At 36.2% G+C, this 21,731-nt stretch overlaps 1 protein-coding gene across 16 annotated transcripts in view; it reads left to right on the top strand.

Moving 5' to 3' along the window:
- PPM1B (protein phosphatase, Mg2+/Mn2+ dependent 1B) overlaps positions 1 to 16,657 on the top strand; it is a 57,075-nt gene extending 40,418 nt beyond the window's left edge. For 9 of the 16 annotated variants that reach the window (XM_084514636.1, XM_084514639.1, XM_084514635.1 and 6 more), the window contains 3 exons: positions 4,625 to 4,736; positions 7,043 to 7,100; positions 12,917 to 14,003. In XM_084514636.1, the coding sequence (XP_084370762.1) occupies positions 4,625 to 4,736; positions 7,043 to 7,100; positions 12,917 to 13,222 (476 nt within the window). In that variant the 3' untranslated portion in view covers positions 13,223 to 14,003. Of the gene's footprint in view, positions 1 to 4,624; positions 4,737 to 7,042; positions 7,101 to 12,344; positions 12,827 to 12,916; positions 14,004 to 14,804 lie in introns of those variants that run through there. The other 7 variants (XM_084514628.1, XM_084514640.1, XR_014691511.1 and 4 more) reach the window with 6 other exon arrangements.
- Positions 16,658 to 21,731: the final 5,074 nt, after the last annotated feature.

Raw genomic sequence — 21,731 nt, 5'->3', positions numbered from 1 at the left:
TATGCCTAGCTTCTCGGGGGCTTCTCTCTCAATTTGCAAACAGGTGGAAAATAAATAGAACTACAGTGTTACTTTATTGCTTTTGTGAATGTTAAAAGCATTAATAGAAAAGCTGTCAAATACTTCATAGTCAGATTGACTGGATTGAAATGAACTGAAAATGAGGTAGGAAGCACTATTTACTAGTAACAATGCTACTGTTGTAGCATAACTGAGTTACTGTTCTATCAAGATAACTTCTGAGCAAAAATATTTAACCTATTTCATCATATTTAACACATTACACGCAGCAAAAAGAAGTGGAGAGTTTGCAACCTGCACTGATGCGGAGCCATCCCAAGCGTAACTTGAAATGATTGCTAAGCTGAAGATCTCAACAGATACAAGTTGCTTCAAAGACTGAGTTTCTGTTGCTTCAGCTATTCTTGATTTTTCCTACATGAGTTCCCTGTGTCATTTTGTGTTCAGTGAATTGGCCAGAGCGCAAGACCTTTAAATGTCAAGTATTTAGCAAGGAATGAGTGTTAGCATATTTGAGGAAATTCTATCAGGAACCACAGAAAAGAAAGGAAACAACTCTGAATAATTTGAAGTAGTTGCCACTGTCTTCTATCCAACAATTTTTTTTCATACTTCATAAATTCTTTGAAATTGACATCTTGACACAGTATCCTAATAGAAAGGAAGTTACTGGACTGCAGTTTCTACATGACATTTGTGCCTGGAGTACTATTTCAGATACAGAGAAACTTGAACAAAATGTTTCAAACAACTGGAGAGAATCATTTAGAAAGGGGTCGGATTCTTAAAAGTAAAAAGATAGTCTTACCTTGCAGGTTTACATAGTGAGAAGAAATGCCTTTCATTTAAAAAAAAAAAAAAAGGGGGGGGGGGGTAAGAAAGAAGGGTCCAAAGTATGAGTAATAGGGAAAAAAATGCAAGGTAGGAATGTCATTTTTGAGTTTGATCAATGGTAATTGTTTTTCATGAATGCACACTGTTCCACATGGGGTGTTTCTGTTCTCTTGTGAACCTTGGATTTAAAGCTGACTGGGACTATCCCAGCAAACCTCTAAGACAACCAGTTTTTCACTGCTCTGTTTAGGCATTTTAAAGTTTGGCTTGGAGAAAAAGGCATTGTTTGAGGCATGCTTTTGTTGTTTTTGCTTGTTTTAATATCCGTGCTCAAAAGCAGTTTAACACTTGCATGTGTTATTTTTCAATCATTTTTATGCATTCCTAAGTAGAATGCCAAGATTCTGTGCATTCATACAATAAGCTAGTAGTTCTGTCAGATTTTCGCAGAGTTAACAGAAAATAAAGAAACGAGCAAGAGAGAGTTCTGCAGTTAGATTTCTCAAAGCTATATACTAAAACATTTTGGTAGCTTGGAGCTTGATGTCGATGGCCTGTGTGTAACTGCATTCCAGAGCTGTAAATTCAAGAGTATTTCTGCAATACCTATGAGGCAGTGCTTGGTGGCTTGTGACTAAGTTACTTATGACAGTGACTGTTTTGAGTTACTTAATTGGTCAATTTCCAAAGTAATGCAAATGTGATGGATAGTAAAGTTATGCTAGGTCAGTCTTTTTTCGTACTGTTGCTTTCAAGTGCTGCTTTTGTTTTCATCTGGTTTGTCATTTGTTTTTTGAGACCCACCGATTGCTTACAGGAAGAGAAAACTAGACACAAGTCAGTGCTCTGACTTCTGAGTGTGTCAGATGTGGAAATTCAAAAAGAAAAATAAGAAAAACAACAACCAACACCTCACATCATAAATAGGGGCACTTCAGTATAGATTTAGGTAGTTCTAATAGTTGAATGCTTAATTAGTACATTAAGTTGAATAGTGCATTTTATGTATGTAGAATATGTACTTTATATAAAGCTGTTTTGAGGCATTGGAGTTGGACCTGATAGAGAAAAGTGGATTCTTTTCCATGTCCTAATCTTACAGCTAGAAATCAGAGGAGATGCTGTAGTGTAAGAAGTTGTAACGCTGTCTGGTAGGGGACTTAAACTTAAGGAAGCATCTGCATTGATATAAAACTGGAATAAATTTTGGTTGGGATTTTCAAAATGCTTATCTCTTAGTCAAATGAACTTTTGGTTAAAATCATTTTAGGAGTTAAGTAGTAGACTTGTTTTGTAGTGGACTTCCATGGATTTGCATATATGATAACATCAGGAAGTGATTCTTCAAGTGTCTAAATTATATTAGCAATAGAGGTAGAAAAGTTTCTGCAGTCATGTTTTGCATATTCAGTTAAAAATAACCCTGCAATTATTTTTTTAAATATCCTTGAGAAAGTGAAAACCTTGTAAATGTGTATGTCAGGCTTTGAAAACATTTGGTTGTTTTCTCTAGTGATCTTTGTCAAACAAATCGGCCGTATGTATGTGTTAACTAATGTGTAGTGAGAAGAGGTCATTTGCTTTGTTCTTGGATTTTTTTATTTATTTTTTTTACTAAGGAGCTGATTCAGTTGTGGTTTGTTGTTGTTTTTTTGTTGTGTGTTGGTTTTTTTTTGAAAGGGGTGGGAAAATGTTTTGGTGAAATTACTCATCCTAATAACCAAGAGAAAAAGGAGACAGCCAATTTCACCAGAATTCCTAATGAGCACCCTCTGAAAATGGGGAGAAGGTGCTCTTGGTTCAGAGCTCCCAAGGGTTATACAGCATAAAGCAGAAGATTGCAGTACCAAGAAACATACAACAATCCTGAGTTCTGACTGCTTTAATTTGCTTTTAAGAAGATGGAAAAATCTCATGCTTCGGTTAAAATTTATCAATTGCTTGCTTCTGTAGCCTTAGTACTTAGTGATTTTTGATATTTGTTACTTTTAGTCTGTAGAGAACCAGACATGCTGTGGGTATAAAAGGCAGCATATACGAGACATGTTTCCGATCTGACGTGACTCAGCACCATTTATATTATAGTGATAGCATCTACGTCTAGCTAGGCAGAACTGCACAAAAGGACAAGATCTGTGAGAGGACTTGTGCTTTGTGTGTGTGAATGTGCATGGAAGAAGTGATCAAAGCCTGAAGATGACACAAGCGCACAGACTTAGCTGTCATTTCCTTTACTAGCCATGATTCATCCTTAATAGGTGTACGAAAGTTATATATATAATATAAAGTTTCTTAGAAGAATGTTTAACCACTTTTAGTAATATACCCCACTCATTCATTGCAAAGATTTTTGTGGTGCTGACTTAAAATTGCAGTTTAGAAGCATAATGCCTTATTTCTTACTGGGTAGTATAACTTGTGAAAGTAGAATTGCCTTTTGGGGGCTTTGCTACAGATCTCCTTGATACAGAGTGAGCAAGTGCCTTAAACACATTTTTGTTTCCAGTAGTCTTTAGAGAAGTCTGCATATCTCCTGTTTTATGGGTATATAACAGACATCAAGAGAGATTTAAGTACCAGGAAACCTAGGGTGCAGTGTTTCAAGTAGGTTATGTGCTCTTTTACTAACTTCAGAAACTGAAGTTGCAGCTTCAACTCACTTTGATTGTAGGCTCCAAATCAGGCATCCAAAGTGGAAAATAATTGATTGTAAGAAACTTAATGTGAATGTGATTTTTTTATTTTTATTTTTTTTAATTTAGGATTGTAGCCATGATACAGACTGATCTAGATGAGGTTTTGTTTAAGGTACACAACAGGGGAGTTGGGAAGAAAGATTCTGAAGCTTTTTTTTGCATAATATTTGACTCAGTCTCCACATGAAATGGCACTATATTCCTTATTTTAGTTGATTTTCAGGAGAATTTTAACTTCTTTGACTTTAAATTATGAGACACATTCATACCATTACAACTGTAGATAAATTAAGTGAATCTTTTTCTGCCATGACTGTAAATTAAATGACTTGAGGCTGATGTCTGGAAGGTTGTAGCATTATGCATATGTGAATATACGTATGCATCTATTGCAAGTTAGTCTTACAGCAGCTTTGATGAGTAAGAACATATGAAGATTGACTTCATACTTTAGGTATTTCTTTCCCAAGGCAGAAAAACGTCCTAGCACTGGACTAGTGAGATATGTCTGCTTTGAAAAGGGAACACCACATCATCAGTTACATGTTGCATCACTCCTGTATTCTGTTTTGGCCACTGGGCCATTTTATTTGTCATCTTCTTTTTGCTTGATGGTCTTGGTGCTTACGCACCAGAGATTCAGGACTTTGCGAGTACAGGGTGTTATTCACAATGAAGTAAGACTGAATTCCTGGGAAGTGTTGGCTTTTTGGCAAATAACTTCTGAGTGTGTGTTGCAATGCAATGGGAAGGTAATTGAAGCAGGCTCCTAGCTGTCACCTTTGTGGAAGAGAACAGGCTGCTGTCCCCAGGACGTTTCAACCAGTAGTTCAGTCTATTTAAGAGTTTCTCAGAGAGAGAATGGCCAGAAGCATAATGCAAAGGCAGAATAGGGATTTGAATAGCTCTGTGCACTGTGCAAATACAGCTTACTTAAAACATTTTTTAGAAGTCCCGTTTACATGCAACTTTTTTTTATAATATTTGTTTAAGTGATGGTGTCTTGAACCTTACTGTTTTAAGAAATGGGTCATGTAAATTCAGTAATCTAAATACTTCTGTTTTTACAATAGAAATTATGGAAAAATCAGGTGAAGAAGGAATGCCTGATCTTGCGCATGTTATTCGTATTTTATCTGCGGAGAATATCCCTAATTTACCACCAGGAGGTGGTTTAGCTGGCAAGTGAGTACACTACTAGAATTTCTTTAACTACTTAGTTTATTGCAACAAATGCTTTTAATGAAATGTTCTAAATCTTTCTCAGTGTAACAACTATACTCAAGTCAATAGAAGTTGTTTGCTATATCTGAGGCTAGTTTATGTTTTGCTCTACATAAACATTTGTGTTACTGATCCCATTCCTGAAGGGTAAAAGGAAAAATCGTATTCTGGTACGTAATGCACTAGTTTATTTCCATGGAGCTGTTAAAAATATACATAGACACAAATATGCACAATATGTATTTACTCTTAGCTATTTATTACTTCAGTTTGTTAAGAATATCAATAATGTAACTAGAATATCAAAGTATTAGTTAAGAGAACTTTTGATGTCATGCTCCCTCTACCACCTAGTGTCTGTGCTCTACTTCTTGGGGGCATTGTATGCTTCCCTCAAACACCTTGTTTCTGTAGAAGCCAGAAGTGGCTCGTTCTTTGTGTGGCTCGCTCCCAACAGAGGCTGCGCAATGGATATTTTAATTGCCTTTCAAGTTGTGAACATCACTAAGTTACTCAGCTTGTCCAGAGCAACAAGGGTTTCAGTTATTTCATATTAAAGGTGACTGGATACAGACATTGCTTGTTTGTAGAAAAGAAAATAAGACTTTCTATTTTAACAAATAGTATCACTTTAGAAGCTGTAAGAGCTATAAAATTTAGGGTAGATAGTCAAAAACTGCATCTTCTCTTTGGAACCAACTTCTCTTTGGATCTAAGTGTTGGCAGGAGTAATGCCTAGATTCTTCAGCAGTCAAGGTTTTCTTTGTTCAGGTCTAGTTCTGTTACGAGAAATACTCCAACCCCTATTCAGCTAGATGTACATTTGAGGTATTTTTGAGATCTTGTCAAATCCTTCTTGCGCTTGTAGGATCTGATTGACTTTGCCTAACATATGTTCCGTCTTCTATTTTGAGGGCATTTTGGTAGTCATGCCTATTTAAGTTTGGAGATTCCCTCACTGATGGTAAGTTATAGATCATGTCTTGCAGAGAAGGAGTTTCATCCAAATGTACCTAAGTCAAAAAGAAAAAAAAACACGATGCTTTACTTGGGACACTTCATCTAATGAGGCTGCTTTACTGGTGCTCATCTGGAGGCAGCCCAAACCCCTTGTCTGTGAACAAGCACAATACACCTTGAGGCATCAAGTGGTCAGTGCATCTGTTGTGCATGCCTTCTGCTTGCCTTGAAATGATGTGTCTAGGTAAATGGCTAATTTATTATCAGCATATCCTGCATCTGAGCACAGGATGGAAAGCACAGTGTCCTTTGGCTATTTTAGGCTTGTCATCATGAGATCTGATTCAGTCCCTTGAATTCATTGGTCCAGAAACTCTCCCATAGTTCTGAATATTTTAGTTGGTACTGCTTTAAATGCTGAAAAATCTATTGTGATGTTGGACACAAGCTATGAGCCAGTCTGTTTCTTTGCCTCAGAAATCCACATACTTGCACATTCCATTCAGAAATGTATCTCTTCTGTTTTGGCTTTCATGATATGAACATAAGAGCTCGTCATACTGGATCAAACCAAGTATCATTTTAATTCTGAGTACTGTCCCCAGGATAGCTGAAAGTAGATGCCTAGGGAAGAATGTGAAAACAAGAGAGTATATAAAATGCTTTCCCCATTACTACTACTGTTTTTGGCTTTCTGTGCTTATCTTGCCTGCCTGTGAAGGCCTTAGCTGGATTTTTTTATGGAAGCACCATATGGTGTTGAAGTTGCAGTATCTGCAGTGTGAACAGACACTAAATGGCAAACCTCAGAAGCTGTAGGCACTGGACACGACACTTCAGAAATTCTTAGGCAAGTAGTAGCCCATGGATAAGTCTTAAAAGTAAGGAGAAAAAAACAAACACAACTGTCTTCAAGTTCCACACCCAGAAATAAGAAAACCAACTAACTTCAGGAGTTCTGTAGCAATAAGCAAAATACAATTTTAAGTATTACTCTTGGCAAAATCTGACTGTGCAGCTGGAACTTCCCAAGGTGTAAAGGGAAAAAACATGGGGAGGGTAAGATAAGAGAATGCTTTACCTTACTAGCTCTTCACAAATTCTGACATAGAGTTAAATCCCTAAACATCGTATTGAAAATGTTTGAAGACACCAAGAGTGGGCTTCATCTTAAGAGACAGGTTGAAGACCAAGCATATAAATGTTCTGAAATCATTTATTATTGCGCTCAAACCTCTTTAAGTTCTCAAAGTTTTTGAAATCCCTTATTGTTATGCTCATATTTTTTATGCAACTTCTCTTTTTAGGCGTAATATTATTGAAGCTGTGTACAGTAGACTGAATCCACACAGAGAGAATGAGGGGGTAAGTTTCCATTTTGATTGCTACACATCTTTGTTAATGAGAACATCCAGGTAGTGTCATACACATGAGCAAAATTGTACATCACTGCCAATAAAGTATTACAAACACAAAGTATGTATTGGAGCACACAGTGTATGTTGACCTTGTTTTGGATGGATCTGATATGAAAGAACTTCATGCTCAAAGACAGAAATCTAACTCTGGCACCCAGTTCTAAAAGTCTTTTTAAACTTTTGACTACTGCTTTTTCAGTCAAATCTGTAAAGCAACAACATATATATATTTTTTAAATGATAGTTTACTATAATCAAAAGTCATGGTTTTCATATTCCTTACTAGACATTCCAGAAATCTAGTAAAAGAGAGGGCAAACACTTATTACTGTCTTCTTTCTGTAAGTGTAGAAGACCTTGGAACACTGAATATAAAAGATACTGAGACTCATATTTTAAAGTGTATGTTATCTTTAAATATCCCATGTGCAGTGGTCTGGGGACAGTGTAAATTGCTTTCAGTTCACTTCTGTTCCCATTTCTAAAAAGACTTCATTCATCTGCCCTGTTTCTAGTAAGTTGTTTTAAATATTTATGTTTCAATGTGGTTTACTATAACTTCACACCTGATTTTGGGCTATTCGTAATAGTGGTATAAAGAGTAATTGGTATTCATATCAGTAGTAGCTAAACTTCATGGGGAAAAAAAATAGTTTGGAAAACTGATTGAATAACTAGAATAGTATATTGTAAAGGATTGAATAACATCACTGTTGATACACATGCTGAACTAATCTGTGAAGATACTGTTCATCCTCTAGTAAATCCTTCATCATCAGATTTTTATTTTTTTTTCCTGAGATGACCATGAGGTTCTCAGTCACATAGTCTTTATAGTCAGTGGTGTGCTGGGGGGATTATTTTTAAATATTTTGAAACGATTAATGGCATATTCACTATCTTAGAGCACCCAGTCTTACCACAGTTATCTTGTGTTTTTTTCCCAATGTGTTTCCTTTTGGTTACCTATTTTTGGCTTCCCTCTTAAGTCAGAAAGCTTTTGCGGATGCAAGGGGACGCTATTTTAAGTACGAATAGAGAAGAAATCTCTAATTTACTTTATCATGTAGGATTCGCTCCTTTTTTGTTTTTCAAATGTGATAGAACTTTATTTTTTCATTTAACATGCACTAAACTGTGCACCTGTACTCCCAAAACAAGTTAGTGGTTATACTGTTCACCTTGTTATCTTAAGATAGCTGCAAAATGTACTTGTTTTCAACTTCTTTAGTACTTCAGGCAACTCTGCTCTTGCTCTTAATATTTAGCCATAACCTTGTTCCTTCTTGGGGGAAGGTTTAGTTGAAGATTATAGCATGTTTTGTATTTTTTTTTTGTGTCTAATGATAGCTGTCTGGAAATGTCACTTGTGATGCATGCTTTCAAAGTCCAGATTTAGTTCTCAATAGCTATGCAATTTTGCCTAAAGCCCTAATACAGAGAATGGCATCCTTTTTGTATGTTGGCTCCTTCCAGGAAAAATTTTCTACATCATCTGTGATAATTTAATAATAAAATAGGGTAACGGCATTAAATATGCTAAGTGAATACTCAGAAAGCAATATAGCTTTGGACTTTATTACCGTTAGAATCACTGTGTATTTGTTTGGAGTCTTTTTAGTTTGGTTTCTTCAGTAAGAAATGCGAGTACACTCCGATTTATTTTGTAAACTGTATCATCTGTTGCTGTTTAGTGCAAATCTCAACAGTGATTTGAACGATGTGTTTTAGATACATTGGATCAAATTATAGCTACTGCTTTCCAGTCAGTACCTTTTTTTCTTCCTATCCTAAGTGATTCTGAGCTAGAGCAGTTTGAGAGGAGGCTGCTGCCACTGGGTGAAGGATGCAATTCCTGTTTGTGCTTTCCCAGTGAGCAGGAATTGTTTATTTTTTTGTTCGTGAGAGCAGGATGAATCTTGTGGGCTTCATCTGAAGTGACCAAAGCATGACTGCCCTGCTTGTCTTATTTCAGTCCTTGGTTCTAGGTATATATGTAGTGATCTCACAGTCCTTTCAACTGGATGTTTAAGTGTACAGGAGGGGCAGAAAGGGAAGGAAGCTGTTCAGTTATGCAATGTCTACACATTGTGATAACGTTGCTACACATCTCGCATTTAAACAGGAAGCGAAGGTAGGAAGGAAACATACTGTACATCCCAGTGATGACATTTCCAGCAAAACTGTAATCGAAGTTATAATGCTTCTGTTCTAAACTAGTATGAAGCAAGAGTGCATCTTCATACTGAAAATTACACAGTGGAGACAGATTCTGAGTCTGCAGAGCATGAAGGTGCACTGACGTGAACTTGAGAATCTTTCCCCATGTGTATTTAACAGCATACATGTGTTTGTTACAGCGTGGGTGGAAGGCATAATACTGCAGTTACTAACTTGAAAATCTGCCTGTGGCAGTCATCTTAATCTGGTGATTTTATATAAAGGCAGAAGCATTTTATTATTTTTTTTACCATGGGGGGAAGAAAATAAAGTAGTTGTTAAAATATTAATGCATGTGAGTAAAAATTGAAAAGCAAGAAAGAAGCTTATGGAATTGAAGATATGTCTTTCCTCTTAGAGTTTACTTTCTAGTGTTGAACAACTTAAGCTAGTTCCTGAGAGTTACTGTGAACTGGATCATAATAGCTTGTCAGATAAGTTCTTAGTATATAAATGAAAACCAAGATGGTATCTTTTCTAGGTTAGGTTAGTATTTTCTTGGCACTACACATATATCTATCAGTGTTGTGCCTGGCTTACATTTTTTTTTGTCATTGGAGCTTGTGATTTGTGGAGTAACTTGAGTTGTTCACGTGTCTGTTCTGTTACATTTGTAGTCTGAGAATCTTTAACAAGTGGCCTGAGTAGGTAGATACTGTGTAGAGTGAGAGTGAGAATCTGTGGGGAGTAAAAGAGACTTTATTATAGCAGTATTGAGGGATTGCTAGTGTAGCTTCAGCAGTCATTAAAAGTTGTAGTGTTTTGTTTTGTTTGACATCTCACTGCAGTACAAGTATTGGACAAATCTGGAGCTGTAGAGAACATTGCATTGGGCTCAGAAACTGCACCTTTGCTAGTGGCAGAGAGGCTTCTGATACGTCTGTAGTAACTTGTACTCTCACAAGTTCTCTCACTTGTTCTCTCACAAGTGTGTGTGAAATCACAGAAATCTGGTACGTACTGGGGCTTGCTGCTTTCAGATCTTTGAATGGAATTTAAAAGAACTTAGTAGCTAAATAATTGTTACTGCTGAAATGTTAGAGTGATACCTGACTCAGTAGGCAGTCTAGTTTAAGTGTGAAGTACACTTTTGTTAAAAGTATTACACTTTTTCTAAGGACTCTGTTTTTGGTGCTCTTTGTGCTCCTAAGACTAGTTCAGTTAGGCCTCTTGGATGTATGTGTAACCTTAAAAATGAGCAACAGTGTTAAAGTTACAGTGACTGTGCTACAAGTTTCAGTGGCATTTGTTTAAAGCCACCTTTGTGTTTGAGTATCTTGTTTGAGACAGGCTATGTTTCTCTCCTGCTTTTACTAATACTGTATTCTGGCATTTGCTGAATCAGATCATGTGTCCCTAAGGGCTGTGGCAGATAACTTTTAAAAAAAATTTAAATGGACAAAATTCTTGCAGCCTTAAACACTGTAAATCTGGTATCCTCTAACACATGGTGGCTCTTTATGTACAAGTTATCTAACAGAGGAGAAGTTGTGTAAGAATTGTGAATGCTCATGTCAAATACAGCTTCTTGTTTTTATGGTTAGTGCTGAGATGAATTAGAACATGAAGAAGGACAAATGCAAGCTTGTACAGTGTGTATAGAGAAAATACAGTAGTAATTCTTGTGTGTGTGTATACTTATGTATACATATACAATATATGTGTATATATATACACATATGTATATAAAAGCAGTTTCTACTGTCTATTATATGTAGAGTTTCTTGTCTGCTAACACAGAAGGAGACAAGGGAAGCACGAAATGGACCAGCATCAAACATGATAAAAGCAGGATGCAGGCTCAAATATCAAACACTAACAGCACTTTTTCTTGGGTTCATAATAGCATTTGAGTTGTGGAGGAGTCTCTGCAATGCTAGTGTATTGCTTCTTGCATGTACTCTTCAGAGTTGCACAGGAGCAAAAGTATTCACCTCAGTCTGCCAAAAGGGCTTTAAAGATCTGAATATTGTGGAGTGGGCCTATGTTTGCTAATGTCAAAACATCAGAGTAAAATTGATGGGACGGAGGAATTGTATCTAGTCAAATGTGGATGCTCTGAATTTTTGCTGAATTTGTGCTTCTAAGGCATTAAAACAGTCCCACTTAACGCATTATAAGTATATTTTTAACTTGCTTTTCATCAGTGGACTCTTAAAGATCTATCTGAATGTGAAAACGCTAGTACATGGCAGTCACATCTCAAACTAAGACCAGGAAACCACAGTGGCAATACATCTCTACTTAAGCAACAAAGTGAGCTTAGAGGGATCTCATTATAGACAGTAATGCTCACCTTTGTGATAAAATCATCTCCTTTTAACTTACATTTTGCTAATTGGTCTTAAGACTTCTATTCCAGCAACATTACATCATCCAAAATCTTCCTGAACTCAGGATACTGTCGTAATACTTCTATTAGCTTGGAAATGAGCAACTACAATACTTGTAGCTTATGGAGCTTTTGGACTAGATAACAATAAAATGAGGTCAGCATGAGAAGGCGGCAGTCTGGATTTTGCCTCTGTTGCAAAATCTGCCAGCTTCAAGTGATCTAGTTCCATTTGTCTCGTTTGATAACTTGCTAGATATTAATAATTTAAAACATGCTATTCCTTTAAAGCAATAGTACCGCTGTAGCACTTGAAAGTTAAAATATTTAGTATTGATTTCAATGTGCTGTAATAGATACAGAAGCCTATTGGAAACAAACAAGCACCAAAAGAACCCCACAGCAACAAAAGACTTCCTACTGAAGGCTTGTAGCCAAATACATGGTTGCAGAAGAGACCTACATTCCTTAATCAGTGCGTCTTATTCAGGTTCTGTGCTGTAGGTCACTAAATTTGACTTTAAATGGCTGTTGCTGTGAATTTTTCAATGCAGTACGCATCTGCCAAAAACATCTTATGTTGTTTAAACCCCACTGCTCCTGGTGCTGATAGGTACCTGTTTTTTTCTCTCATGGCAGCAAAATGCATGCAGAAATCAGTCTTAAATATAGATGGATCATCTTCTAAAACACATTGAAGCATTTGTTTCGAGGTGATGCTTCAACTGAACTGCTAGCAGTAGGGAATTGCCTGTTCTTTTTGGTAAGCTTTTCACAGAACTGCGTTGCTCTCAGCTGTGTGAAAATTCACAATTAAAAATATTGACCTGTTGGCTAAAGAAGCGTAAATGTTCAAATTTCATTCATTTCAAAATGACAATTGTGGAGAACATCTATCAAAAAGACCATTTGAACCAAGAAGGAGTTAATTGGGTGAAGGTAGCATGTTGACACTGTCTGGCTCAAAATAAATAGAAATTATTAATTTAAGGAATTATACCTATTAAGTGTTTTTATGTTGTATAAAATAAACATGAATGATACTGTTCTAAGATGTACGTTGCTAATAAGTGTTTTTATACTGAAATTAGAACAAAGCTGCTGTTTTCTCAGTCAGAAAAGTTTGTGTTTTTTTTTTTTTTTTTCAATGTCGTTCTAAAATACCCTAGTTTAACAACTAATTTTTTTGGGGTCTTGAATCTTAAAAAAAGGACCCTGGCGAAGCCGAGGAAAGTGGAACACAGGGAAAATTGGTGGAAGCACTCAGGCAAATGAGAATTAATCATAGGGGGAACTACCGCCACCTTCTGGAAGAGATGCTGACTAGTTACAGGCTAGCTAAGATACAGGGAGAAGAGTGCACTGCTGAATCAGCTGCAGCTTCTACTTCAGATAATGATGCTGGACCCAGTGACCCTGTATCAGAAAACCCCACAGAATCTGGGAATCACCTTGCTGAAACACAAAGCTCAAGTGAAGATTCAGGGATGAATGAGACGAGCGATAAACAGACATAATGTCTTTGTTTTACGTAGCGGTTTTAACGCTTCTCCTCACTTGGCGATTTTCCTTTGTTTATATCTCAACATTTGTCACATCTATCCTAGAAGTCTGTTTGTTTTCACTTTTGATAATTTGTGCAGATTGTTTACATAAGTATCTTTTTTCCTTAGAAGTTCAAGAGCTATGGTATATTACAGTAGTTGCATCTTATGTTATTTAGCAACCAGGTAACTTTTGCTTTGAGATTTTTTCAAAATCCTCTGACACCAAGAATAGGAACCTAATATGCAAATACAAAAGTAAATTAAAGAAAAACCAATAAAACACCTTGTAAGTAAATTCTTAAATAACAATTTTGATGGTATGTTTGCTGTTGTAAAGTAATTCACAACTTAATGGTATCTTTTGTTCAAATTAATTGAATTATATGAATACTTCCAATTTTTTCCTCTGCATCATAACTGCATGTTTGTACTTGAATTGTGTATAGTTTATATTACAAGTAAATTACACAACTTGCCACATCTTAGTTTGTCACTTCTTCTTGAAATGTGTACCATTTTTCCAGTTTAGTTTGTATCTACTGTTCATAAATACGTATTTTCTAGATGACTGTATTCTTATTTTCCAGGTTGTAGCATAACATCTATCCAGCAATGAAAATGTACTTAGAATTAGTACCTAGTGTCAAGTTTTAAGAATTTGTGTTTAAGTGAAAATAAAGAACATGCTGTGGAATAACACCTGTATGCATATTGACTCTTTTAAGCAAGTAATAAACTTATTTTGAAATGCCATTATTCTGACATCAAAACTTCTCTCGTAGCTTCCAATATTAACTCATCGTGATGTTCAGTATCTTCTACAGATATTTGAGTAATTTTAAGTTCGGTGCACTCCTCGTTAATCCTCTGTTTGAGCAACGTTTCTCCATTTCAAGTTAAGCAACAGCAATGTAAATGAATAAACTGGCTATTCTACCTAAGTTTACCTTCTACCAAATCGTTTTCTTGTCTTTTGGTGTATGACACATGTATGCACATGCATTTGGCTAGCTCGGTGATCACAGTGCTAATTTACAACAGTGGTAACTGATTTGCTAACAAGTTAACTCTGGAATAGTTGTGTCAGTATTCAGTCCTTATTGTAACACTTGCATAAAAATATCGTTGTTCAAAATAGGTACAAATTTCACTGCCTTAATGAAAAAGAGCCTGTGGGAATTTCTGATGAACCAGGAATACCTTAAGAGTTAAGTTTTAGTACTCTGTAGAATTGTATTTTGTATTCCATAGATGTAGTAGTATCTATTGATAGCTATGATGTAGTATGATTTTAGGTAATATTTAAGTCTTTACATTAAAATAGCTTTACTGGGTTCATGTTTCATAAAAGTGAATTCTCCTGTGTAGTTGAAGAGCAAAGCATGTTTGTGTGTGGAAGTGGGCAGGTGTAAAAAAAAAAAAAAAAAAAAAAAAGCGAATGTTGTTTTTATGCTAGTGTTCTAATTAATTGTGCCACTTAAATCCAAAGTGCAGCAAAATGTTTCCGTTTGTATTGGTGAGTAGTAATATTTCTCCTCTTCTCTTCCTGTAGGGTGCTGGAGATCTAGAAGATCCGTGGTAGCCTTACAAATCTACTAAAATGCTTTTGATTCTGAAAGGGGGAAAAAACTTTTAAATCTGTTTTCTTCAATACAAGGGAAAAATTCTGGTGGATTTCCAACATTTTGTGAAATGGGCAGAAAGATATTAGAATTTTCCATCATTTGTTCATTTTTGTGTTTTCTGATATTGCCACTCTTAGCATTGCCTGTACTACAGTATTTTTACCAGCCTCAGGCATACCGATTACATCTGTAATGAACTCTGGCCCTAAAAAGGAAGGAAGGAGTGATTCTCTCAGCAGATCAGTGTATGTACCTGAGGTGCATGGGATTGTAGTTGTACTCTGAAGATACACTATGGTTAACTGAAATTACAGCACACAAGCGCGAGAGAGTACAAGTAATTCTTTGAGACGTTACTTATTTCACTTTACTGAGTTGGAAGGCTTTGCAGCTCTGTGGCTTGGAAGTGATTTCAATTGGGCAATACGCTATCAGATGTGTATTATTATTATTTTTTTTAATTTTCCAGTTTTACCTGTATTACCAGACCGTTAGGTTTCCCTGCGGTGTCCAAATTGTGATATGTTGCCTACTGCTTGCTTGGAGATAAGTGTATTTGGCAATAATATATGAAGATTCTAGGCATCTAAAACCAGTAAGAATTTTACGCATGTGTACAACACACCCTTAAACTCTTGTTAGAGAAAATCTTTTAAAACCAAACTGATGAATTTATAGTTAATAGTGACTTGCTTTGACATCTCTCACAGCTGCAGGTTTTTTTTAAAAAAAATGCTGAAAATTTGCCTTTATTATAATGTAAATTGTGATTATTTTGTTCTATATGTGGTTTTCTATAGTTTTTGATTTTTTTTCAGCTTAAGATACAGACAGAAGTTTTGTGTAATATGGGTATAATTTTTAATTGTTTGCATTATTTTCAAAGTTCAAATTATCACTTTGAGATTACTATAAATACACTTAAAATTATCTATTTTAAATTAAGAAAATATTAGAGATATTTTCATGGGTTCAATGACCTTTCATTTTATAAGCAATGGGCATGGTACAGAGTGGCTGTCATGTAAGGTACTTGAAGATTCTTAGTTTAATTCTATTTTTGCAATAACCTTGACTTTTTTTTTCTGACTTCTTTGAGTTGTGCATGTAATGAGTCCAGTAAATGCTGAAAATGGGGAAGAGTAAAGTATTTATCTAAAGTAAAAGCTATTGGGGAGGGGAAACAATGAATGTATCCATCTGTACATGATTTACATGCTGTGGATGCCTTGTAAACATTTTCCTATTTGTTTAAACTGTGTTTCAGCGAGGATGTAATGCCCTTGTGTGTAGTTTTAAGCTAATGACAGTCATCAACTGGTTTTGTGTGAAATGGAATTCATGGTATTTTTCTGTAACTTTATCCCCATGGTGAGTCTGTAAAAAAAAAAAAAAAAAAAAAAAAAAAAAAAAATGCTCTGTCATACCGGTGCCGAAGGCCAGCTTTCCCGATCATTTTGATTCACTGTGTATCTGATTTATTTTTTTTGGTCTAGAGAGGATTATTGCCACAGTATATTTTATTTATTCATTAGATTTTAGCCTTGTAAGTTAAAGTGTTCTAAATGATGATGTTAACAGGTATTTGTCCCTTTACTGTTTTTTTGGGGGTTGTTAAAAGATAGGGAATGAAGAATGCAAAATGGTTTATTGTTCAGACTGTCCGCTCTGGTCCAACCCTGTACTGATAGTACCTTCCCAGTATGATATTGTGATGTTTCATACAATACAGTGAACATAACCAACTTGTTATCTTCAATAAAGGATTGCTAAAACAGTGTGATATGCTTTATATTTTCTTGAGAAGGATTTTTATCAAGGACATACAGGTGTTGTACATAAAATGATAGGGTTTTAGAGTTTCCCTCCTTATGTAACCTGGTGATGGATATTTGTTAAACAGGGAGTGTGGTTCTTTGTCACAAGAAGTCACAAGTCTCTAAGTGAGCTTCTCTGTGGGCGACAAAACAGTACAAACAACAGGGAAAGCTCCTACAGTAAATCCATCCCAGGTTCAGCTGAAATAAGTCCTCTTGCAGCTTGTGGACGAAATTTGGAGTTTAAATATTCAAATTAATCTTAACTTTTTAGTCAATTCATTTCTTTAGGCTCCTTAAAGATCTGACGTTAGACCTAGAAAGGTTTGCAGTGTTTTGGGGAGAAATAGTTATAATGCATAAGCCTCACTTTAAAACCTTTTACTGATTTTATTTATTTTACTTAGTAGTGGAGTTGTTTAGCTGGAGGAAAAAAAGAACAAAATACTCTGTGTTACTGACATTGCACAGTCATAATGCATTCGAATACTTAGTGTTATTGTGGAATGGGTGTGATGGGAACAACCTGTAGGTTTTTGTTTCTAAGTTCATGACACACGTTTGTTGGATCTGCTTCTGATCTTGTGATGAGCTGCAATTTTAACCTTGTTCTGCTGTAGTACGAGTTCCTGTACTCCGTGGGCTCCAGTCCTGTGAACACTTACACGTGTAGTTTTTTTCCATCAGCGTGGATAGTCTCCCTGAAATAAGAGGGTTTATACTTCTATAAGTATTTATTGTATAGAAGTGAAGCATGCACAGAGGTTTTTCAAAGAGAAGGACCATAGCTTGTAAGCTCACTGAAATGTAAATCAAGACTACTATTTGTTCCTTTTAAGTAGCACTGCTTTTAATTCATGCATACACTGGGTTTCTAATTCTAATCATGTTTCCAGTGTAATCAAAAAACTGTTGAGATTTCAGCAGCCTGGAGGAGAAAAAAAAAAAAAAAAAAAACAAACACAAAAAACTCGTTTTCACTTGGTATTCTTAGCATGAGAAGTCTGAGATGTTTGATAAAATTTTGTTCCTGTATTTTACTATATACTGTAACCTGTCAATTTTAACATTTGGTTTAAAATTATGTTTTCATAGTTTTATTGCCATCTGGTAACTAACATACTTCTGTAGAGTGCTGAGAGTGGGATGTGTCACTTCCACCTCAGGTCTTCCTGACATGTCACATTCAGCTTGATTCTTCCCTTCGTTTTTGTGAATGCTCCTGTACCACAGACCACATAGTCTGTGTCAGTTCGCAGATCTGCTCTCTGATCTTGAGCAAAATAAAGGATTTAACTGATTGTCGTTAACATATTAAATTGAATAAGGAATAAAGAAATGGATGCAAATGAAAGGTTAAGTACTAAGTATCCTCTTAATAGAATGAATCTTCATATGTGTTTTTTTAAGCTTGCACGCAAACCTTTGCAGGACTTGGCCAAACCATCTGTGCTTTTCATGCTGCTTATGTGAACTGATGCTGCTGTGTGGGTTTGGGAGGGTTTTTTTGTTTTAAGAGAGAAGGAAAAAATGTACATTTGAAATAGATGTCAATTCTTTGAGCACACCGCAGGCTAAGAACCAAGCTTTAGAAGGCACTCCTTTTTTTTTTCTTCTGGAAGACGTTCTGATACTATTGAATATTAATGGATATTTTCTACCTAAATAGAAATGTAGCTCTTTCACTTATGACTATTTTTGCAATAGGACAAAGCTGTGAAACTGGTTAGATACTGGGTCATTTGGGGCTAATGTGGTGTAAGGGATGAGGAACTGAGTTAAAATATTCCTAGTTTTTGCTTGCTTTGATTCTAAAAAGAATTTCCTGCATGAATGAATCCATAAGTGTACTAGTGAAGTATTTCAAATAAAAGCTGAAGGAAAAAAGACAATTTCACTGCTTCCTGACGTTAGGTATGAGGTTCTGGCAAAAAAAAAAAAAAAAGAGCTAAGCACCTTTTTACTCCATCAACTAAGTCAGGTTTTGTTGGTGTAAACAGCAAATTTTAGATTTGAGGCTTGTTGCCTGCAGACATGTTGCTTTTAGGTCTTTACAGCTATTTTTAGCTCTAAATTGAAAGCTAAGTTGGAGAGAGGTAGCTCCCAATGTGCAGGTGGGCAGCTGCATGGGATGCTCCCAGAGATGAAGGCAATTTGACAAAATTGCGTAAAAGTAACCAGGTCACTGAGCAGTTGCAGTATTACCTGTGTAAGTACGCAGCTAGCTCATGCAATTGAAACTCTGCCTGGGCTCTTGTGCATTTTTTGATTATTTTTTTTTTTTTACACTTGGCTCAGCTTGACAGTCTGATCTGTCCTGCTTTTATTCACTTGGACTGTTGCTCTACAGGTCTTACTTAGCCGTGCTTGGCTTGTACCATTTCATATTCCCCTCACGGCTGCTTTGCTGTCAGTCACCTACAGGCAACTTCTGCACTAGCATGACTGCGCCTCTCCTGCGTTCAGCTCACTGCTTCAGGTTGTCCCTCACTTCTCGTGCTGACGCTGTTATTCTTTTAATCACTGCTGCTGTGCTTTGCTCTTTATGCATGAAGGGTGAAGTTCCCCCAAATACCTTATTTTCTTCCTCTAAAAACCTCCGCAAAGCTCTCCTTTGCAGGGGTGCACAGATATAAAGCCTGGCTAGCATCGCTGCACGCTTCCTGCTTCTGTTCTTGGCTGTCCTTACTTGTCCATACGCAGCTTGACAGGGAATGCTCCAGCAGAAAAAGCTTCGCTCTACTTCTGCTGTGATTAGTGACTGGGAGTTGATACCAACTAACGACTGCCTTAGTACTTGCTTTTAAAACTTACTGAAGACTGATAGGAATTCAAGACATATGAGGGTAGTTCTCTAGAGGAGGAGCAAGTCCCCATCGGTTTGGTAATCTTTCTCTGAAGGTAGTTGTCCTTGCTAATAAAGGAAGAAAGCAACAGGTAGATGCCTTCTGAACGCTTGTGGTGACAAATTGAAACAGGGATGCTGGATGTAATTTTTCTCACCTATCGTGTCAAATCTGCTTTGGAAAGGACTGTAACCCTGATTCTGCTTTCTCAGACTGCTGGAATTTAAGGTGAGTTGGGGAAAGGTCGAGGCTACAATGTAGTAGTGTTTGGTACTGCAAGGGCCCTGCCTTTGATCTTTAAACAAGATGGGAACAATCAAATTCCCAGGTCCCCTCATCAAGATCTTGGAAGTCTGTCTTGTCTGTAAATCTAAATACAGATTTTTCTGTCGTTTTCAGGTAACTGAAGGATTCTGCCGGGTAGCTAAGGGATGCTATCAAACATAAGTATTGTTGAGAAAAATACTATGCAAAGTTAAGTAAGAAAGTGACTAAATGAGGTTTACTTTCATCACTTTGAAAGAGCTGCAGAGCTTCGGTGAAAGAAACTGCACAGAAAATCATAGAACATTCTGCCTCTTAGGAGGTAAACCACTACAAAACACCACTTTTAGGAGTTTAATCTAGAAAGGATACCACCAGAAATACTTGAAAGTGTTATATTCCTTGCAAAAATGTTAATTTTAGATTTTTTTTTTTTATTATTATTATTATTATTTTTATTTTTTTAAGTGTTCTAAGAGAAACTACAGTGAAAATACTGCTCTGGTCTGAAGTTGTATTTCAGCTACATTTTCAGTTTTCTTAATGAACATGTAGTTTGGTAAATATCCTGCTCTTAGAAGTTAGTTGGAAACTTCAAAGCAAATGCATGCATATTGAAGAGTGTGATTACGTTAATGAAAAAAATATTTCCACCTGTTTTTTATAAGGAAGCTTAGAAACAATCCCCATCAAATTAATTCTGTGTATATAAATACATAAATTTTGTCGTGGCAAGTTACTCACATGCAAAAAGGTGTGGACGTCTGCTTCAAGTCTTGGACAAATAATGTACAGTATTTGATTCTTTTTAGGAGGAACTGGAGCTCTCAGATTTTTTTGATCCCTTATCCAGTGGTCATCTTCAGTTCATAAACACATCTAAGTTTAATGGTGCAATAAGGATTTTGACCTCGGTATGTAAAGCAGATGTGTTTTGCCAATGTGTTTAAAATAAAAATGTTTCAGTTTCAGGAGCAGCGAATGTGAACACAATAGTGAAACTGAAATGAAATACCTTTCCCAGTGCTCTGAAATCTGCATTTAATTTGGCAAGATACAGTTGTGGGAAATAATCCACTAATGCAAACAATCTGCATGGTGGTTAGAAGTGTGGTGTTTTACCACAATTTCTCAGTCTTTACTTTTAGTCATGGGCACCTTTTTCACCATACTGGGTTACAAACTCTAGGATGGGGAAATACGTTATATATTTATCTGCTCATTCCTTCTCATCCTTACCTTTAAAACATTCAGGTACTGTTGCTTAAGAGATTAGAGTTACTGTATTTAACTTTGCTATCAGCTTGTTAGGGGATGGAAGAAAGGCAGATAAGATGTGTGTGAAAAATTGCAACAACTATTTTATATGTAGTTAAAATATTTCAAGTGCTGCTTCTGGAAGTGGAATGGGAAGGAGGGATAATAGCACATTGACACCAGAAGGGGCTCTGCCGAGTTTGAGTGCTGTTCTGCTACCTGAGAAGGAAGGAAATCACACAAACAGCTCCTGTTTTTCCTCGTTATTTTTATATAATGTTATTTTTTTCTTTTGATTTTTTTGTGTTGCATAATGAAATGTATGTCTATTTGCTGGTGAGAGGACCAAATAGGTAGAAGGAAGTTTGTGAAATTCAACGTATCTAGTCAATATGGCCAGTTCTAGTCTGGTTCTAGCCTCTCTGCCTTGAACCGCATTAAACAAAATTAATCAAAAGGAGGAAAATGTGCAACCTGGACATCATTGTTGATGTAAAGATGTATGTCTGAACCTTCAGTTCTGAAATCTTAGAAACAAACTGTTTTTGTTCTGAGTAGATTAGTGTGTTGTTGTACTTGGTGCTACAGACTCCAGGACATCACAGCAAAACTAATATGTGAAAACTATGAGAGCACCTGTCATATAATGAAAGGCAGGCGTTTGCTTTAG

This window comes from Aythya ferina, assembly GCF_964211825.1.
Source record: "Aythya ferina genome assembly, chromosome: 3".
In the NCBI taxonomy this organism is placed as follows: domain Eukaryota; kingdom Metazoa; phylum Chordata; class Aves; order Anseriformes; family Anatidae; genus Aythya; species Aythya ferina.
Note: the sequence above shows the minus strand (reverse complement) of the source record. Positions and strands in the feature narration are given on the sequence as shown.